The sequence below is a fragment of the Myxine glutinosa genome, chromosome 3 (genome assembly GCF_964187855.1).
Source record: "Myxine glutinosa chromosome 3, kmMyxGlut1.1, whole genome shotgun sequence".
In the NCBI taxonomy this organism is placed as follows: Eukaryota; Metazoa; Chordata; class Myxini; order Myxiniformes; family Myxinidae; genus Myxine; species Myxine glutinosa.
Genome location: NC_136263.1, coordinates 48,011,719 through 48,029,137, shown reverse-complemented (window position 1 = coordinate 48,029,137; position 17,419 = coordinate 48,011,719). Strand labels below are relative to the sequence as shown.

Genomic DNA, 17,419 nt, shown 5'->3' with positions numbered 1-17,419 from the left:
TCAGAAGGTGAAACCGAGTCCTCCAAGGTCACGATGCATCCACCTTCATGTGTTTGTGGGTATATGTATTAGTGTGTGCACGTATGTGTGTGTATATATATATATATGTGTGTGTGTGTATGCATGCAAGTTTATTTTCCCTGTTGTCCCCACACATAGGTGGGCCTCAGGAGATGGAACGGAGATCTTCTAGGTCTCAAAGTATGGGTGTGTTGTTGGTTGCTTTCTCTATGTGTAAGTTACAGAAGGTGGAACTCAGTCCTCCCAGGTATCAAAGTATCCACCTTCTTTTCAGCAAGGGATCATGATTCATGGAACAATTTGTGAAGTTTTCTTGTTCTCAAAGTTTTGTTCCAAGGGCTATTTTGAGAATCATCACAGAGCCTTGGACAACTTCCAACTGAAGTTAGTTTGTCGTAATATTCCCAGGGATGGCTTTTAGGATCTCTGTAAAGTTTTTAAAAAATCATTCCCATTGCTTCAAAAATAAATCTATGGTACAATTTTGGCGCTCTTCCAGGATCTTCATTTTTGAGAGCTTGGTATTTGGTCATTTTCTTGAGCTCTGCGTTGTTCAGGCCAGAATCGCTGGGGACTGACACCTCAATTAGCAATGCCTTTTCCTTTTTGTTGAAATTAGCTCGTACGTGAGGTGTGTGTATTGTGTGTCGCATGTGTCGCGTGTGTGTCCCAATGTGTCTTTTGTTGATCATCAACATAGAAAAGTTAAAGAAGGCAGGATGATCTGAGAGGAGGAGTGTGGGAGGATGAGGGAGAGAAGCAAAGAGACTTCTACAGCAGGGAGAGAAGCAAAGAGACTTCTACAGCACCTACAAGGTGCATCATCACCTATGTGTGAACACATAAACCTCTACCAAATTAAGTATTTAAAGATACCAGACCAATGTATACCTGCTTTATTCGGTAGGGGCTGTGGCAAAGGACATTTTGTGCCAAGTCTTGTCTGCAGTTGTTGATATGGCAAGTGGCAACTGGTTGAGAGCATTTTTGTGACAAATGTCATCTCTATTGACTCAAATACAAGATAATGGAAAATAAAAATGTGTGACGTTTCGTGTCTCCACCTTTGACTACTTAAAGTCAAATAGGGCCTGAATCGAAAATCAATAAAGGGGTCGGAGTGTATTGGACCAAGAGGGATGTAATTGGGTGTAACCAAGAGGGATGATCATGAGGGATGTCAGAAATGAAGGAACGGTGTGCAAATATAATTTGTTGGAAAGAAAAAAAATAAAGAGGAAGAAGAAAACAGGGGGAAAAACTAGAGCGACACTCGGTAGTGAGCATACCTCTGCCATGCTGAACAGTTTACGTTTTGTATCCCACTGATAGGCCGGATCTGGATTCAGACCTGAACCAAAATCGAATCGGCTTATTCTTTTCACCCACCAAAATCACCGACATAGTTTTGTCAAAAGTCATCCACAACCTTTTGAAATATCATGCTATGAGTATATATATCATTGTTTGTCCTATCACGTAATGGTGAAGAATCACCTCTTCTCTTTTTTTTTCAAATTCTCAAATCCACATTAAAACCTTCACCAAAATGTTATCAATTCTTCCTCGTCACACTCCAAATCTGTCCGCTTCGTCACACACAAACACAAACTCGTCACACATCTGTCCACCAAATTTTGCCTGAATCCGTCCATAACGTTTTGAGATATCGTGCTATATATAGGTTTTTTTTGCACTATCACTTAATAGTGAAGAATGATTTTTTTAAATATCGGATGCAGATCCGGATGCGGATCTTGACCAAAATCTAATCATTTAATCCTCGTCACACACCCAACCTATCCACCAAATTTTGCCTGAATCCGTCCATAACGTTTTGAGATATCGTGCTATATATAGGTTTTTTTTGCACTTTCACTTAATAGTGAAGAATGACTTAAAGAAATATCGGATGCAGATCCGGATGCGGATCTTGACCAAAATCTAATCATTTAATCCTCGTCACACACCCAACCTATCCACCAAATTTTGTCAGAATCCATCCATAACCTTTTCAGATATCCTGTTCACATACAAACAGACAGACAGACAGACAGAGGACAGGGGTGAAAACATAATCTCCATCCACCTTCAGTGGCGGAAGTAACAATAGATCTCTTTCGCACGAGGAAATGACACGAAATTAGAGAATGCAAGGTATTGGAGTTGGGTAAGAATTGTAAAAATATATATTACATCAGGCTTCGAGCTTGTAACACAACATAAGGATCTGGGGGTGGTAGTAAATATTGGGGGATGGGTGGGAGGGAGGTACGGTAAGCAGACAGCACAGTGCCAGGTAACTATTGGTAAAGGTAACAGGGTTTCAGGTTGTATTCAGTTTCGGTCACCACAACTCAGGAAGGACAGAGCTGCTATAGAGATGGGTCAGCGTAGAATGACTAGATCGATTCCGGGTCCTACCTAGACTATGCTATAAGGAGCAGTTGAAGGAGAAAGTACTTCATACTTTTAAAGAAGGTGATTACGAGGGGATGTTCTGGAGATGTTCAAGATAATGATGGGTAGAGACAAAATAAGTGCAGAAGATATATATTTTTTAGAAGAATGGGTAGTGTCAGGCCTGAGAGTGAAGAGATTAGGATGGTAGTATTAAGGCAGGGGTCTTTCACTCAGAGAGTAGCTATTGCATGGAATGGTCTCCATGAAAAGGTGGTAGCAGCAGAAACAGTCAATACATTTAAATTGGAATTAGATAGGTACCTATAAGCATTGGAGATAGAGCAGTACATGGGAATTGGCATAACTGGACGGTAGCCTAGATATGGGTGAGTGATTGTGTACATGTGGAGCAACTGTGATGTCTGTGAAAGAGTCTCGTCAAAAGGTGAATGTGCTGTCGGTGCTTATTTCATCCTCACCCATCAACACTCCTCATCCTCATCAAATTAATGTGACGCTGATGGAGCACTGCATGCTGGGTCCAAATAGCCTCATAGTTCCTTACACAGCATTTACCTCCACCACTGTTTGTCTGTCTGTCTGAGAGGAGGATATCTTTGAGGACAGATTCGGATGAAACTTGGTGAACAGGTTGGGTGTGGGACAAGGGCCAATTCATTAGATTTTGGTGAAGATCTGGATCCAGATCTGAGAAAAATGTTTTTAAGGGATTCTTCACCATCAGGTGGGGCCAAAAACGATATATGAATGATATTTCGACCAGTTATGGACGGATTCGGAAGAAATTAGGTGGATGAGTTGGGCAGGTGACAAGAACAAACCGATAAGATTTTGGTTCAGGTTTTGGATGCAGATCCCTCCTATCAGCGGGCTGCAAAAACTGTTCAGCCTGGCTAAGGTATGCTTTCTACCGAGTGCCATTCCAGTTTATTGTTAAGGAAAGGGCATGCAAGGAACAATCGGGAGAGGGCAGGGAAGTGTCAAAATTCCACCATAAATGCGCACATAATAAACATTCCTCTGTTCGGAATGCAAGCAGTCTGCTTACCTATGTGCAGGATGAGTACCAGCGAGTACACGATAAACAGTAGTACATAGTTTAGCAGACTTTGAAAAAGTGGAGTGTTCACTTTGAATTCATCGGCGAGAAGCTGACTCGTCAGGCCCGTCCCACAAAGCAGCAGTGAAAGAAGTTGGCCCAAGAGTAACGCAAAAATAACCTGCCTGAATGAAACACCACACAAGGTGCACAATGAGCACAATGAGCACAATACATGGCCACACCACGCATAACAAAATGGCAAACCAGTAGCTAGATTCACGGCAGGCATTCCGTGTTCAATAGCCATTGAATGGCACAACTACAGGTCCATTCGAATGTACATATCTTATATTTTTGTGTGCATGGTTGAGGCTCATGGAAGCGCTAGAGCAGAATGGAAAGGGGGAAACACCAACAGCAGAGTCGAAGTGAAAGTGAGATCAAGGGGAGGGAGGGAAGGACAAGCTGCGCACAAGCCGAATGAAACAGCAAGAAGAGGAAGGGGAAAGCGGGGATGAAACAGAAAATGAACAAACCAACCGAAAACTAAGAAACAAAATGGGTAAGGGAGTGGAGGGATTACAATAACCTGGAAAAAGGAGTGCTTGGGAATGGGGTGATTTGGGGTAGAAGAGATGAGTATGGATGGGGGATGACCTGAGGTAGTGCGGAACAGCTGTTTTTAGACCTGGAGGGAAGAATGGGATTGAACAGACTGAGGAACTTGGAGCAACAAATGAGTGGAGGTGAGCAGTGGGCCTGGATTTTGGGAGCTTCATCAGATGAGGGTTGTTGATGAACCATGTGCGCTTTGCAGAAACCTTGGAGAAATGGATGAAGCACGAAGAGAGCAGAGGGAGCAAGACCAAAACGAAGGCGGTAGAATACAGAGAGGCCACCAGTACCCATCTGCGACGCGAGAGTTGCAGTCCTGGACACTCAACTTCGTCGTGGGAAATCCCAATAATTTTGAGGGCCTTGCTTTCCACGGCATCAAGTAGATGTGAGCCAGGGGTGCGAACACAAAGGGGAGAGCACTACGTGATCAAGCTGTGAATTATGCCCTTCTAGGCCCTCAAGAAAGGAAAGACCCAGTTGGCGGATGACTTTGTTGGCTATCTTGGAAATATGGCCTACCCAAGAAATATCATGGATGATGGTGAGGCACAAAAATTTGAGTGACTTAACCTCTTTTTTTTCTCTGTTCGTACCCTCTTGGATATACCATAATCACTCATGGAAAGCCACACTTTTTCCCCAGAAATATCTGATCAATGTTTGGGGTGCGTATTACAAAAGTGAAAGCTCCGTTTCTCCGGATTTCTCCCACCGACATTCATTACTGGGTGCCACAATCTTAAACATTGTGGTAGATCAAATTGTCTTGGTGGTTTAGAAGAAACCTTCTTGCCAGTGTTCCACCAATGTATTTTGCAGTGTGGAACACATTTACTGCAGGAAGATGGTGCCACATGTTGTATGTCCAGAACTAACAACCCAAGCCGAACCTGAATCCCAACCACCTCCACTTAGAAGAGACGGAGCGAGCTACAGCTTCTTCCATGGCATTAGAGATTCCTGGCATGAATTCCATCGAACAGACAAACACGCTTGGGAACATGGATCGGCAGCCGTGGAAAAGCTGACCTCTACCAAGTAATAAGCAACAGCTGCAACAAAATCGACTCCACATTTGGCAAAATATCGATCAGGCTATATAATATAGAATTCATTGATTTGATGCGTTCAGAGGCGAGTGTGATGCCAAAAGAAATTCCACCCGATACTGATACATGTACGACCATTTGATTGTGTTTGCATCGCAGTTTGGTCAAGTGAAGTTTCCTTACAATCAAAATTGCTAATTTTAATCTTGCAGTGCACTGCAGAAGCAAGGGGAGGGAAAGGAAGTGGAATGTATGGGGGCATATGGGGACAATAGAAGGAGGTGGAACGGAGGAGAAAGTGGGAGGGAGGAGGGGAGGTGAGGAGGGAGGGGCAGAAAGGGTGCAGGGGTAAAACAAAATATATATTCTGCCAATATTGCATACCTAATAAAGAAAGAAAGCTCGGTTTGATTAACGACAGTCACACATTGCCGTTGAAACGGCGCTATCGTCTGATCTGTCGGCACTGATCTTACTGCAAGCTAACTTCTTCTGGTGGAGGAAGCCGCAGTGCCCGGAGAGAACCAGCCCTGACAGCGACTGAAGTTAGAAGACCACACATACTGTGAAAACGTCTGATAAGCCCAGTTAAAATTTCTTAACATAGGCCCCAAGCTAGCACATCGTATAGTTACTTCCTTAAGCTTCTTGTGACATTTGTTGTATGTAGGTATTGGGGAGGACTGTCTGCTCTTCTCTTTTAGCAAGTCTTACCAGGTAGGGCAAAGGGGGGCATTAAGCTCCAGGGGGCATTAGGCTCCACTACATTGTAAATGCATTATATTTACCTTCAAGATCTACAATGTAGTGCAGCCTAATGCCCCCTGGAGCTTAATGCCCCCCTTTGCCCTACAGTACCTACTACACCTACCTACTACCTAACCTACTTATGCCATAGTGATGGGTAAAATAGTGGCAAGAGGCTTTGGCTTCGCCGGCTCGTTGCGGCTTTGCAGTCGGGTACTAGTAAATAGATGGTCCATTATTCACCAATCCAAGCAATTAACATAGAACAACAATTCGACGTGACAGAGGGATACCTGGGTGGGCAAACAAACGTCTGTCCAAAACCGATGCGAGTACAGTACAAGTGTATGAATGGATGTGATGGATCCTGCAGTATGTAGTACAGTACAAGTGTATGAATGGATGTGATGGATCATGCAGTATGTAGTACAGTACAAGTGTATGAATGGATGTGATGGATCATGCAGTGTGTAGTACAGTACAAGTGTTTGAATGGATGTGATGGATCCTGCAGTATGTAGTACAGTACAAGTGTATGAATGGATGTGATGGATCCTGCAGTATGTAGTACAGTACAAGTGTATGAATGGATGTGATGGATCCTGCAGTATGTTGTACAGTACAAGTGTATGAATGGATGTGATGGATCATGCAGTGTGTAGTACAGTAGAAGTGTATGAATGGATGTGATGGATCATGCAGTGTGTAGTACAGTATAAGTGTATGAATGGATGTGATGGATCCTGCAGTATGTAGTACAGTACAAGTGTATGAATGGATGTGATGGATCCTGCAGTATGTTGTACAGTACAAGTGTATGAATGGATGTGATGGATCATGCAGTGTGTAGTACAGTAGAAGTGTATGAATGGATGTGATGGATCATGCAGTGTGTAGTACAGTATAAGTGTATGAATGGATGTGATGGATCCTGCAGTATGTAGTACAGTACAAGTGTATGAATGGATGTGATGGATCCTGCAGTATGTTGTACAGTACAAGTGTATGAATGGATGTGATGGATCCTGCAGTATGTAGTGCAGTACAAGTGTATGAATGGATGTGATGGATCATGCAGTGTGTAGTACAGTACAAGTGTATGAATGGATGTGATGGATCCTGCAGTGTGTAGTACAGCACAAGTGTATGAATGGATGTGATGGATCCTGCAGTATGTAGTACAGTACAAGTGTATGAATGGATGTGATGGATCCTGCAGTGTGTAGTACAGTACAAGTGTATGAATGGATGTGATGGATCCTGCAGTATGTAGTACAGTACAAGTGTATGAATGGATGTGATGGATCCCTCAGTGTGTAGTACAGTACAAGTGTTTGAATGGATGTGATGGATCCTGCAGTATGTAGTACAGTACAAGTGTATGAATGGATGTGATGGATCCTGCAGTATGTAGTACAGTACAAGTGTATGAATGGATGTGATGGATCCTGCAGTATGTTGTACAGTACAAGTGTATGAATGGATGTGATGGATCATGCAGTGTGTAGTACAGTAGAAGTGTATGAATGGATGTGATGGATCATGCAGTGTGTAGTACAGTATAAGTGTATGAATGGATGTGATGGATCCTGCAGTATGTAGTACAGTACAAGTGTATGAATGGATGTGATGGATCCTGCAGTATGTTGTACAGTACAAGTGTATGAATGGATGTGATGGATCCTGCAGTATGTAGTGCAGTACAAGTGTATGAATGGATGTGATGGATCATGCAGTGTGTAGTACAGTACAAGTGTATGAATGGATGTGATGGATCCTGCAGTGTGTAGTACAGCACAAGTGTATGAATGGATGTGATGGATCCTGCAGTATGTAGTACAGTACAAGTGTATGAATGGATGTGATGGATCCTGCAGTGTGTAGTACAGTACAAGTGCATGAATGGATGTGATGGATCCTGCAGTATGTAGTACAGTACAAGTGTATGAATGGATGTGATGGATCATGCAGTGTGTAGTACAGTACAAGTGTATGAATGGATGTGATGGATCATGCAGTGTGTAGTACAGTACAAGTGTATGAATGGATGTGATGGATCATGCAGTGTGTAGTACAGTACAAGTGTCTGAATGGATGTGATGGATCATGCAGTGTGTAGTACAGTACAAGTGTATGAATGGATGTGATGGGTCCTGCTGTATGTAGTACAGTACAAGTGTATGAATGGATGTGATGGATCATGCAGTATGTAGTACAGTACAAGTGTATGAATGGATGTGATGGATCCTGCAGTGTGTAGTACAGTACAAGTGTATGAATGGATGTGATGGATCCTGCAGTATGTAGTACAGTACAAGTGTATGAATGGATGTGATGGATCATGCAGTATGTAGTACAGTACAAGTGTATGAATGGATGTGATGGATCCTGCAGTGTGTAGTACAGCACAAGTGTATGAATGGATGTGATGGATCCTGCAGTATGTTGTAGAGCACAAGTGTATGAATGGATGTGATGGATCCTGCAGTATGTAGTGCAGTACAAGTGTATGAATGGATGTGATGGATCCTGCAGTATGTTGTACAGTACAAGTGTATGAATGGATGTGATGGATCCTGCAGTATGTAGTACAGCACAAGTGTATGAATGGATGTGATAGATCCTGCAGTATGTTGTAGAGCACAAGTGTATGAATGGATGTGATGGATCCTGCAGTATGTAGTGCAGTACAAGTGTATGAATGGATGTGATGGATCCTGCAGTATGTTGTACAGTACAAGTGTATGAATGGATGTGATGGATCCTGCAGTATGTAGTACAGTACAAGTGTATGAATGGATGTGATGGATCATGCAGTGTGTAGTACAGTACAAGTGTATGAATGGATGCGATGGATCATGCAGTATGTAGTACAGTACAAGTGTATGAATGGATGTGATGGATCATGCAGTGTGTAGTACAGTACAAGTGTATGAATGGATGTGATGGATCATGCAGTGTGTAGTACAGTACAAGTGTATGAATGGATGTGATGGATCATGCAGTGTGTAGTACAGTACAAGTGTTTGAATGGATGTGATGGATCATGGTGTGTAGTACAGTACAAGTGTATGAATAGATGTGATGGATCATGCAGTGTGTAGTACAGTACAAGTGTATGAATATATGTGATGGATCCTGCGGTATGTTGTACAGTACAAGTGGATGAATCCTTCAGTGTGTAGTACAGTTCAAGTGAAGGAATGGATGTGATGGATCCTGCAGTATGTAGGACAGTACAAGTGTATGAATGGATGTGATGTATCCTTCAGTGTGTAGTACAGTACAAGTGTATGAATGGATGTGATGTATCCTTCAGCATGTAGTACAGTTCAAGTGAATGAATGAATGGATGTGATGGATACTTCAGGGTGTAGTACAGTACAAGTAAATGAATGGATCCCTCAGTGTGTAGTACAGTACAAGTGAATGAATGAATGGATGCGATAGATCCTTCAGGGTGTAGTGCAGTGCAAGTGAATGAATGGATCCCTCAGTGTGTAGTACAGTACAAGTGAATGAATGAATGGATGTGATGGATACTTCAGGGTGTAGTACAGTACAAGTAAATGAATGGATCCCTCAGTGTGTAGTACAGTACAAGTGAATGAATGAATGGATGCGATAGATCCTTCAGGGTGTAGTGCAGTGCAAGTGAATGAATGGATGTGATAGATCTTTCAGCATGTAGTACAGTTCAAGTGAATGAATGAATGGCTGTGATGGATCCTTCAGGGTGTAGTGCAGTACAAGTAAATGAATGGATGTGAAAGATCCTTCAGCATGTAGTGCAGTTCAAGTGAATGAATGGATGTGATGGATCCTTCAGTGTGTAGTACAGTACAAGTAAATGAATGAATCCCTCAGTGCGTAGTACAGTACAAGTGAATGAATGAATGGATGTGATAGATCCTTCAGGGTGTAGTACAGTACAAGTAAATGAATGGATGTGATAGATCCTTCAGGGTGTAGTACAGTACAAGTGAATGAATGAATGGATACTTCAGGGTGTAGTACAGTACAAATGAATGGATGTGATCGATCGTTCAGCATGTAGTACAGTACAAGTGAAAGAATGAATGGCTGTGATGGATCCTTCAGGGTGTAGTGCAGTACAAGTGAATGAATGAATGTGATGGATCCTTCAATGTGTACGAAGCACGACTCGGGTCCGGGATCACCTGGTGCACACACGTCGTCTCGCCTCTTGCAGTTTGTCCTTCATGCACCCCCAAGCCCCGGGCTCGTTTGATGGAGACCTTTGTCCCTCCCAATCTTTCTGGTCATCTTTCACCTGCTCATCGTCTTGTCCGGATCCGGGTCCCGTGTCTGGTGGGACACCTGGAGGGTCGCATACAGGGGGAGCGGCAGACATAGCTAGCAGGCCTGGAGTACGTGAGACAAATGACCAGAATGATTCATAGTTGTCATTCTCACCATGTGATCCTTACACGTATCACCACCACCACCACCACCACCACCACATAATCTCCCCTTACAACAATCATTAATATTAATCACGTCACGTTGAAGACCAAAGTACAAGCAGCCAGCATAAAACCAATCGAAGTCCAAAGGTGTGATTACTCATCGACATCATCGATTACGACACCCTGACCTGGTTCCCATCTCCTGGTTCATCTGAGCCGTTTCGTCGACAGGTAAACGGTGAGTCCCCGATCCATGAAGGACACAAGTCGCGCGCGACCCGACTCACGGACGCGGCCATGAAGTTCATTCACGTCAAATCACCTGGATCTTGCGGCCACCGGCTTGGAGGGTGTAGCTGTATCAATGGACGGTTGTATCCGGCCATTGGCACCGTCGTTGTCCCACGAGCAGGTAGCGCACGAGACCCCAAACTCGCGACGCCGTGTCCAACACATCGAGACTCGAGGCGGTGAATATGCGTCACGTGACTTTTCCTTTAACGTACAAATAAAGGTTTTTCTTTAATTTTAAATAAAGCAAGCATTAACAATGTCGCACTTTTATTAAAATATCAATTATCCACATGTTTATATCTTTCTGTGGAAACGCTTATCGAGTACTGAGCACAACGGCACGTAAAAACTTCTTCTTCCTCTTCGGTAATATTGGACGACGTGACGTGTTCCTGTGTTGGAGTGGAGCTGAAACTCCTGAAAACAACGAATGGATGAATGGATGTGATGGATGGTTCTTTGGAACGAAGCCTTACAAAGGGAAGACCGATACTTTTGGTCTTCAGAGCGCAATCCAGGCAATCAAGTCCAGGCAATCAAGTCCAGGCAATCAAGTCCAGGCAATCTAGCCCATTTTTTCACTCAACTTGGAACAAATTGCAACAGAATTTTTTTTTTCCACAACGCATTTCTACAAGGTCCCCAGAACGACATACTAAAAGTCCCAAGCAATCCCAACATGGGAAATATGTCTAAAGGTGCATCGATTGGGCAGTCAATCATGCAGGCAATTCGACCAAGGTCCATACTTGCGCCACTTCAACTTGGTCTTGGGGTGCAGATGCACCATCATTTTGCATCACGGTTCCTGATAGACACACTTCATAAACATGGATTCTCATGCTCCTATGCCGAGGTGAAAATTTTGAACAAAGTGCGGCAGTTGTTACAAGGCACAGATATTGCGGACAATGTTGACCATAACGTAGCAACACTAGATGGCACCGGGACATTTCATGGCATGGGCATCATAGCTACTGTTACACCACAAATAAAGACCTCAAGACCTGTCCCCAAAGTGTCTGTCACAGCTTCGGACATTGCTGCAGTTGGCCGTATAAACATTGAGTACTTCCGTATCCCTGCAATGATGCCACCACTCACCTATCTGCCACTTGTACACACGGCAGTGGATGATCCGACATCTCAACTTGACATTATATGGAAAACCTCACTATTTCTTCGCTCTCCAAGACCAGCATGGTCTGGTATTATGCAAATGTTCTATCATGGCCAATATCCAGGAGTCTTCTGTGATATTCCTTCCAATGATTGATCTCAATCCTCGTGATTCAAATTGTATCTATTCCACACTAAAGTTTGTGTCAGCTCAGGCCATGCGACATGGTGTTACTCCTGTCCTCACATTCGATCAACCTTTGTATTGGAAAGCATTATTATTAATTGTTCGATCTCAACCAGTTGACAGTCATCTCCGGCGAATGGTCCTCAAACTGGGAGGGTTTCACATGGAAATGAGTTTCCTGGGTAGCATTGGGCATCTGATGGCAGGTTCCAGATTGGTAGAAGTCCTTGAGGTTGTGTACGCTAGTAACACCGTGAGCCACATGTTGACTGGCAAGGCTGTGTCCAGAGCAGTCCGTGGTCACATGCTAGTAGATGCTGCACTGAACACCATCCTTCTGTCCAGCGCATACAATGTACCAGTGCCATCCAGAATGAAAGCAGAGGACCCTGATGAAGTGATGACAGGTGATGATGTCAAACAACATTCTGACACAACCGACTTGACAATAGCAGCAGAAGTATATGACAATGCAGTTTCCTCTACAACATCTGTAGAAAACGTGTGTTTGGCAGATGTCTGGACCAGAATTCAAAGCAAACTGAAGGAAAAGAAGGATTATAATGACCAGAATGCAGACCGAAGAACTCTGGGTACAATATATGGAAATGGGAGACATTCTAGAGGTTTCTCAAGGCTAAACGCACAGGCAATTGGGAAATGCATCTCCAATCAGTACGTGAAATGTTACCATACTTTGCAGCATCTGGACACACACTATATGCAAAATCTGCATCTATCTATCTTCAAATGATGTTAAATCTGCCAGACACACCCAGAAGTCAACGAGAAATTTGAGCAGGGATACCATGTGGTGAGACGCAGCGACAGATATTGGTCAGGATTGTCGTCCGATCTCATGATTGAACAAGTGCTCATGAGAAGTGTTAAGACAAGTGGGGGACTTACAAGAAGAAAGGGGATGACAGAAACCCAGCGCTTGGTGTGGGTCCTATCTATGCCAGCGTGTGCAAACATCAATGATGCCATGCAAAAGCTCAGTGGTGTGTCATATGAAACCAGTGACCAACACAAGGACATATCATCAGCAACACAAGCTAGAGATGTCAGCGACACCCTTGACCTTATCAGTTATCTTGAAAAGAGAAACCCATTTGTTAATGACTCAGGAATAACTCAGGAAGGAGTCAATGTTGAAAGATCAAGAGAGGTTGGTGAACGGATTCTAGCATCAATGGTTGGGAAATCTGTCGATGAGTTTGTCTTCCGAAAAGCTGATCAAGCGAAGACACTCGGTACAAGATCAACTGTAAAAATCAAAGGCGAATCTGTGAAGGTGGATCCACAGCTGATATTCCAGAGGCTGATAACTGTCGCTGAACGCTGTGAAGATGTTCCATCACTGTTCAAGTATGAACTCTGTAGTCACCCTCCTGCATTGTTCGAATCTTCCTCCCTTCCACTGCAGGCCAATAAGGCAACTCTTGCTGATTCTATCTGGAAAGTCCTCCCAGAGAAACAACGAGAACCTACTGAAAATGTCCAGTGCATCCTTGATGGTGGTGCTCTACTTCACAGACTATCCTGGCCAAGAGGTTCTACCTTTGATTATGTGTGTGATCTATACACCAACTATGTTGTACAGAAATATGCTGATGCTACTGTTGTCTTTGATGGCTACAATGATGACCCATCAACAAAAGATGCCACACACATGAGAAGAACATGAGTCTGTACTGGTGTGACAGTTCACTTCGCGGGTGAAATGGTGATTCAATCCAGAAAAGAGGATTTCTTGAACAATGCGAGGAACAAACAGCGCTTCATTTCTTATCTGAGTGACAAGATGGAGACAGCTGGGTGCAATACATTTCATGCGAAGCAAGATGCCGATTTGTTAATTGTTCAAACAGCTGTCGCCTCTGCACGAACAACAGACTGTCCTGGTGGGAGATGACACTGACTTACTCATCCTTCTTATTCACCATGCTGAAATGGACGCACATGACTTCTTCCTGATACCAGAACCAAAGCAAACTTCAAGAAAGAACAGGATTTGGAACATGAAGCAATCAAAGAATTTGCTTGGCCGTGATGTATGTGACTGTATGCTGTTTGTACATGCTATTCTTGGTTGCGATACAACTTCTCGCCTGTTTGGTTTGGGAAAGGGTCTAGCACTGAAAAAAATCATGAACGATGCCTTCTTCTATCAACAAGGTAAAGTTTTCAGTCAAACACATCAAATGGAGGAGAAGGTTATCACCAAGGCAGGAGAACATGTGTTACGTGGTCCTCCCGGTGACTACCTGGTCTCGGTGACCCCCGGACCGTGAGAGGAACTCCGCCAGAAAGATCTATTATTTATGCTCTTTCGTAACGCATAAATCTGAATTCCAATCAATAAGAAACCCCACACCAAGGATCCGGAATACTCAATGATATTGTTACAGATCGCGGTTTAAGATGTTATTTACCGAGCGGTGGTATTGCCGCGACCGTTACAGGATCCCTGACTCACCCGATTCACCCAGAACTTTGGCCGTATCGCACCGTAGCTGCTCAATGAGGGAAAAGACAAAAACGACGCAATGCAAGAGGAAAAGGAATAAAACGAGAAGACGTACAGACGAGTAATGGGGTTTATTATTTACACACACAAGCAAAAAGGAGCAATCAAGTTTTATTTACAACACATAAGACGCAGGTGACACAGTGCAAATACTAGCTTATAGTTATACAGACTTAACTTATTCCCAGGACAGAACAAACAAAGACACTGACTCACGCGGGGAATGACAGGAATGGCAGGAGGTGGATGGCTGGAGGTGAACGCTTGGTGGAGCCAACGCGGAGCTTGGTGGAGGTGAACGCTTGGTGGAGCCAACGCGGAGCTTGGTGGAGCCTTGGTGGAGGTGAACGCTTGGTGGAGCCAACGCGGAGCTTGGTGGAGCTTTGGTGGAGGTGAACGCTTGGTGGAGCCAACGCGGAGCTTGGTGGAGCTTTGTTGGAGGTGAACGCTTGGTGGAGCCAACGCGGAGCTTGGTGGAGCCTTGGTGGAGGTGAACGCTTGGTGGAGCCAACGCGGAGCTTGGTGGAGCCTTGGTGGAGGTGAACGCTTGGTGGAGCCAACGCGGAGCTTGGTGGAGCTTTGGTGGGGGTGAACGCTTGGTGGAGCCAACGCGGAGCTTGGTGGAGCTTTGTGTGACGGGTTCTCTCTCCTTCCCTCACAAGCTTCAGGACTCTTTAGTCCTTAGTCCCACCCAGGCCAACAACTTCCTCTCTTGCTTAGTCCAACTCAAGGCCTTTCTGTCTTCTGCTCTCCTCTGTAAAAGCGCATCTCTCTTTGGACACGCCCTGCCTTGGGTTATATAGGCCCCCGCCCCTCAACCTTTGCGAACCTCCCCGATCGCTCTTCCTCCGCCCTCTCTAGCCAAACCCCTGGCTCATGGTTGGTCGAGTGGGGCTGGCTCAATCCTCCCCTCTATGACGAGGTGGAGACACGCCTTTCTTCCCCAACCCTGCCTCGTGGCTAATGGTGGTTGAAGAAAACCGCCCAAAATGCGGAAGGCAATTGGAAGGGAGGTTTTTGGGAATGGGAATGGAAGTTTTGGGAGTGGGAATGAAGGGAATCTATCTCTTTCACTGGTGCAATGGAGTATTTCTATTAATGGGAGACACAGCCTTATCCTAAAACACAGAATAAGATATAACTATCGAACATGGATATTCTATGATTGGCTGACGTGTATGCTTGTGGACTAATTATGGAACGCCCTTTTGATCTTTACACAGCTCCGGAGGCAGGAGGCACCGAATAACAATAACAACAATAATAATAATTCACACCAATTTACCACAATACAACACAATCAAAAAAATATACAGTCCTCATATCCGCAACAATATATTCCCCGAGCAATCAACAACCATCCACCATCAGCAATCAATAGTACAAAGATGTAAACTCATCTATAATAACTCTAAGATGGCCATCTTATACATTCCTCACATGAGCCCCACTCCCGACTCCCTCCATGGTCAATGTCTCTCTCAATGTCTCCGTACTCCGGTAGTTCGATCTCCGCACGTGGGCGGTTGAACGGACCCTTCCTGACGTGCTTTCCCCGGGCATGTCCCGTACCGGGAACAACGGCTGCAGCGCGCACCTCCTGGCCAAGCAAAGCGGGTACAGCAAAGCAGGCAAAGCAACACACGGCTTGCCCAGCGCGCGCGGCCCAAGGTGCGACCCGTACGCAGCCTTGTAGACGGTGAGGCGAACTGTGCTAGCTGCTTGGTTCCGTGCATGAACCCACGGCGACTTGACGTGTCAAAGGGTAGTTACACGTCCCGGTAACTCCTCTCGCCAGACGGGCTTTTAACGCCGATTCTGTTACGTTGCTCAATAGCGATACCGCTCGCGTCCAAGCTCGGCGAGGAAGAAGAAGAATCGTCGCGTCTCCAGGACCTCGTGTCTTTTCTTCTTCCGTTTCCGGTCTCCTTTTTCTCAGAAGGGCTCCTGACCCTTTAATCACAACAACCTTTAATCGACTACACATTGATGAGCAAAGCCCTGAATAGTAATTCACATACATTCACATAAATATGTAACACATGCACTAGTGTCGTTGTATGGAGGATCTGAGGAGGAAGGATTGGACACCTTATGGTACAAGCGGTTTTGTGAGGAGGTCACCAAGAATGTTTCACATGTAGAGCCACAGACCCTGCCACCCACCTCCGCAGCTGCAAGATACCACAGCCTTCGTGTGTACCACCAAATACAGCAGTGGAAAGGGATCGATCTAAATCCACTGGAGTGGGGATGGCAGATCAAGCCGCAGCACCATCAGCACTCCTGGACGTCATCTGCTGCAACTGTAAAAAGTACTGCAATACACGAAGATGTACTTGTCTCACAAATATGGTCTCACATGCAGTGTTGTGTGCGGGGAATGTCATGGTACAAGTTGTACCAATGCAGAACTGCCAGATTTCACAGAGGAGGATGACAAAACTAACTGTTTAATCTTTTGAGTTGGATGTTCCAGCATTTTGTATACCTACAGCAATTTTCACGAGCTGAACATCTTTATACAAGCATAGTATGGTGATTTTGTAATGAAACTCGTGTATCTGTCACCAATAGACAGAGCATCATTCGTTATATGAGAAATATTGCAGATTGGCGGCCATATTGGATTATGCAAATTAGACATATTTCCCATGTTGGGATTGCTTGGGACTTTTAGTATGTTGTTCTGGGGACCTTGTAGAAATGCGTTGTGGTGAAATAATTTCTGTTGCAATTTGTTTCAAGCGAAACCTTATTTTTCCTGGACCAAATTTTGCCAAATTTTGAAGGCATCTGATACTTCAAGGAGAATATAACCAGCAGTGACAGTGTGAGGTGTGTAGGTGTAACGTCACAGCCTCTGAAGGTGTTGATGATGGTTCCAATATCATATCCTAACTTTACTGTAATAACCGTATGTTCGTGTGTGTGTGTGCATGTGTTGTGCGCCAT

At 44.4% G+C, this 17,419-nt stretch overlaps 1 protein-coding gene across 2 annotated transcripts in view; it reads right to left on the bottom strand.

The window, feature by feature from the left end:
- LOC137423604 (solute carrier family 35 member F1) overlaps positions 1–11,008 on the bottom strand; it is a 35,143-nt gene extending 24,135 nt beyond the window's left edge. The window contains exons 1-3 of one of the 2 annotated variants that reach the window (XM_068110932.2): positions 10,654–11,008; positions 10,083–10,242; positions 3,494–3,669 (exon numbers count right to left, since the gene is read on the bottom strand). In XM_068110932.2, the coding sequence (XP_067967033.2) occupies positions 3,494–3,669; positions 10,083–10,242; positions 10,654–10,717 (400 nt within the window). In that variant the 5' untranslated portion in view covers positions 10,718–11,008. Of the gene's footprint in view, positions 1–3,493; positions 3,670–10,082; positions 10,243–10,338; positions 10,586–10,653 lie in introns of those variants that run through there. The other variant, XM_068110933.2, reaches the window with a different exon arrangement.
- Positions 11,009–17,419: the final 6,411 nt, after the last annotated feature.